Genomic DNA, 4,190 nt, shown 5'->3' with positions numbered 1-4,190 from the left:
GGCTGAGTTGAGAGAAGCCCTTAACAAAAAAAAAAAAGAACTTTCTTTCTTCTGCTGCCATATAGCAGATCTCTTCTTGGATTTCACACCACCAACCATACCCTGTCAGAGATCTTGAACAGTTTACATTACTTCTTTTGAAGGATTAATCTAGACCAGCCCACAGATAAAAAACAAAATGCACAATGAAGTCCTACACTGAATTCCAGCTTGTTACTGTGAACTCAACCTAAGAAAAGAAAAAATGAATCCCACACATCTAGCAGTATATATACTGCTTTCACACAGTATTTGAGTTCATCAGAGGAATATGTAAAGGGACAAGATAGTTTTGTACAAAACCTCAATTTATTTCAGAGAAATTAAAAATATGGTATTTAATATATATAAATTTCTATTCCTCTATAAATATAGATGATCTTGTGATAATGAACAGAAATAAATGCATACCAAATTCAAATAATTTTGCATTTCAGGGTATTGTAGCCATAGATAACGTTTATGAACCTAAATACAGGCATTTGTAATATAAAACAAGTTTAAAACAATACAGTCAGGAGAGAAGCAATCTGCTGTTTTTCATACAGAGGACTAAATATTCAAATGCATCTGTCGAAAGTTACAATTTCATTTTTAACTTTCTTTTTGTCTGTATTAAGTACAATCCCACACACCCAGGAGCACACAAGGCAGTAGACGCGCTGCACACATGGCATCTTATCTTTGCACTATGGAATGTTATTACTGTACTGGAAAAAAAAAAAAAGGGGTGGGGGGGAGGTGGAAAGACAGCAGAGGCTCTTTACGGTTTCACATCCCACCAGAGTGTTTAAACATTCTGGTTTTCTGGTTTCCCTTCCTTTGTTTTTACTACTGGCAAAAAATCACCACACCCTCATAATGCATAACGAATTAAATGTCAATTGGATTGAAATTCAGGGGAACGGCAACTGCTCTAGTGTTTCCCAAATGAAGAGCCAGCTTATGGATATAATTAAGAGAGGGGAAAAAAAATTAATCAGAGTGCTGTGTTTTCTTCGGATGAAGCTGTTATTACTGAGCCCGTCGCTGCTAACCCGCGGAAAGGAGCCGCCGGGGAGCGGCTCACAGCGAGAGGGCAGCGCGGTACCATCCGTGTCCCCATCCGTGTCCCCATCCACCTCCCAAGCCTGCGGACGTGCTACAGGTGCAAACGACATTAAACCTCAACTCCTACCACAAAACAGGCCAACTCCTCTGCAACTATCTGGTGCATTTAAATAAGTTTTAAAGAACCGGGAGAGGGGGTCCCGCCGAGGCGAGGGGCGGCTGTCTGTCTGTCCTGCCCTGGCGCTCCTCCCCAATCCCACCTCCACCGCCACATACCCCTGGCAGCCCGGGACTGGGACCGCTCCGGGCTCTGCTGCTCATCCAGCAGAAACTCCAACAAAAGCCATTACAAAACCTCGAAGGGGGGGGTGGGGTGGAGGGGGGAGAAGAAAGGGCTTGGTGGCTGTTTTTTCTACCGGCAGATTTTGCCACCCTGCCCTACGAAATAAAAATCCAACCCCCCTCCCCACTTCTTTTTCAAATTTAAAAAAAAAAAAAAGAGGGTGGAGGCAAGGAACCAAAATCTGCAAACGGGTTAAAAGTGTCCTAAATAATTAAAAAAGTGAGATTTTTTTGTAATTTAAATACAAATATACTTACAAAATCTTACAGAGGCTATTTACATCCCTCTCCCCCAACCTGACAGCGCGGTGAGGAGACGTTCCGGAAGGAGCAGGGAGGGCTCCCCACCCGCCTCGCCCTCCTCTCCCTGCAGAAAACCCTCGCGGGTCCCCAAAGTTTGGCCAGGCTGGAAAAGGAGCTGCTCCCCAAGGCAGACCCCCGGTCCTCCGGCTGCCCACCGTCCCCTGGTTTTAGCGGGCAGGGGCCTCAGACGGTGGTCTCTCCCTGCTTGCTGTTGGTCAGCCTGGTATAAAACTTTCTCCAGGAGTTCAGGGTTTTCCCGGACCAGATCCAGAAGCCCGAGGTGATGCCCACGATTAAGGTCATGAGATACTTGATCATGAAGACGGTGAAGTCGGGGCTCATGGGCGGGTGGTGGCTGCTGTGGTTGTTGGGGCACGGGATGGCGTAGCTCTTACAGCTCTGCGTGACCCAGCTCCTCTCCCACTGTTCCCTAAAAGCTTGCTCGTAAAAATAGCAGGCGATGACGATGGTGGCCGGCACCGTGTAGAGGACGCTGAAGATGCCTATCCTCACCATGAGCTTTTCCAGCTTTTCCGTCTTGGTGCCGTCGTGCTTCATGATGGTCCGGATCCTGAAGAGGGACACGAAGCCGGCGAGCAGGAAGGAGGTGCCGATGAACAGGTAGACGAACAAGGGGGCCAGCACGAAGCCCCGCAGGGCGTCCACGTTGTTGATGCCCACAAAGCAGACGCCGCTGAGGACGTCCCCGTCCACCTGCCCCAGGGCCAGGATGGTGATGGTCTTGATGGCCGGCACGGCCCAGGCGGCCAGGTGGAAGTACTGGGAGTTGGCCTCGATGGCCTCGTGGCCCCACTTCATGCCGGCGGCCAGGAACCAGGTGAGGGACAGGATGACCCACCAGATGGAGCTGGCCATGCCGAAGAAGTAGAGCATCATGAAGAGGATGGTGCAGCCCTCCCGCTTCGTGCCCTGCGCCACGGTGCGGGAGCCGTCCTCGGCGAAGCGCTCGTTGCAGACCACCCTCTCCTCCAGGAGGAAGCCGGCGATGTAGGCCACGGCCACGGCCGTGTAGCAGCCCGAGAGGAAGATGATGGGCCGCTCAGGGTAGCTGAACCGCTTCATGTCCACCAGGTAGGTGAGGACGGTGAAGAGGGTGGAGGCGCAGCAGAGGACGGACCATATGCCGATCCAGGTGCGGGAGAAGCGCAGCTCCTCGGGCCCGAAGTACATGAGCCCGTAGAGGCGGCCGGGCTCGCAGGGCGCCCCGCAGTCCTTCTCGCCCAAGAAGCGGTAGTTCAGGTAGGAGGGCACCTTTAGCGCCCGCGGGCAGGAGAAGCGCCCGCGGCTCTCGCCGTGCCCCGCGCCGCCGCGCTGCGGGTTGCTGGTCCAGCTCTCGGGGCGCAGCGCGGGCGTGGGGGTGCCCCGCTCCGAGGCGTTCTGCCCCACGCACAGCTCGCCCGCCCCGTGCACCGGGAACTTCTCGCAGCGCAGCGTGTCGGGCCACTGGAAGCCGAACTTGTTCATGAGGGCCTCGCAGCCCTGGCGAGCCCGCTCGCAGAGGGAGCGGCAGGGCGGCAGGGCCTGCTCCAGCACGGTGCACACCGGCGCGTACATGGAGCAGAGGAAGAACTTGAGCTCGGCCGAGCACTGCACCTTCACCAGCGGGTAGAACTGGTGCACCTCCAGCCCCGCGTCCTCCTGGTTGGTGTGGCCCAGCAGGTTGGGCATGATGGTCTGGTTGTAGGCGATATCGGTGCAGAGCGGGATGGAGATGGGCTGGCAGTACCCGTGGTCCGGGACGGAGATGCCCCGCTCGCCGTTGTACTGCGGCGCGGGCGGCTGCCCCCGGGCCGGCAGCGCCGCCGCCCACAGCAGCAGCAGCAGCAGCAGGAGCGGCGGCGGCAGCCCCGGGCACCGTCCGCCGTCCGCCCCGGCGCCGCTCGCCGCCGGCCCGCGCCTCTCGGCCATCGCTCAGTTGGCGCCGCCCGCCCGCCCGGGCTCTCGCCGCCCCGTCGCTCTTCCCGGCCCGAACTCGCGTCTCATGAAGAGGCGGCCCCGGCCGCCGCTCGCGCGGCTCTGCCCGCACCGGCGGCAGCGCCCGCCGCGCCCCCGCCTAGCGCCGCCGCCTCCGCCGCCGCCGCCGCCTGACCATTTGTGCCGGCCCCTCGCGCCCGCGCCCCTCGCCGCGCCGCGCTCCCTCCGACCGGTTTCCAGGCGCCCCGCCGTCTGCCTTTCAGCGGGAGGGAGGGGCCTTGAAACCGACGCCGAACTTTCCTGCGCGAGGGACCGTCGCCCGGGGGCGGGCGCGGGGGCGGGGGGAGGCGGGGGTTGGCGGCGGTTGGCGGGGGTTGGCCGTGCGCGGCGGGGCCTGCGGGGTCCCCGGCGGCGGCTGCGAACCGTGCGGGGTCCGGGCAACCTCGAGCCGCCCTCCCCGGCGGCGTTCGCGGCCCGCGGGGGGGAGCGGTGGCGGCCGGGCTCTGCTGTCAGGGGACCGG

General features: G+C 58.4%; 1 protein-coding gene across 1 annotated transcript; it reads right to left on the bottom strand.

Annotated features, from left to right (window-relative positions):
- Nucleotides 1-631: 631 nt before the first annotated feature.
- On the bottom strand, nt 632-3,935 carry FZD1 (frizzled class receptor 1). Its single transcript, XM_069859606.1, has one exon. It carries the CDS (start codon nt 3,661-3,663, stop codon nt 1,918-1,920), a length of 1,746 nt encoding a protein of 581 aa, XP_069715707.1. The 5' UTR covers nt 3,664-3,935; the 3' UTR covers nt 632-1,917.
- Nucleotides 3,936-4,190: the final 255 nt, after the last annotated feature.

Source organism: Phaenicophaeus curvirostris, chromosome 6 (genome assembly GCF_032191515.1).
Source record: "Phaenicophaeus curvirostris isolate KB17595 chromosome 6, BPBGC_Pcur_1.0, whole genome shotgun sequence".
NCBI classification, from domain to species: domain Eukaryota; kingdom Metazoa; phylum Chordata; class Aves; order Cuculiformes; family Cuculidae; genus Phaenicophaeus; species Phaenicophaeus curvirostris.
The sequence above is the reverse complement of the archived record's forward strand: the minus strand, read 5'-3'. Positions and strand labels throughout refer to the sequence as shown.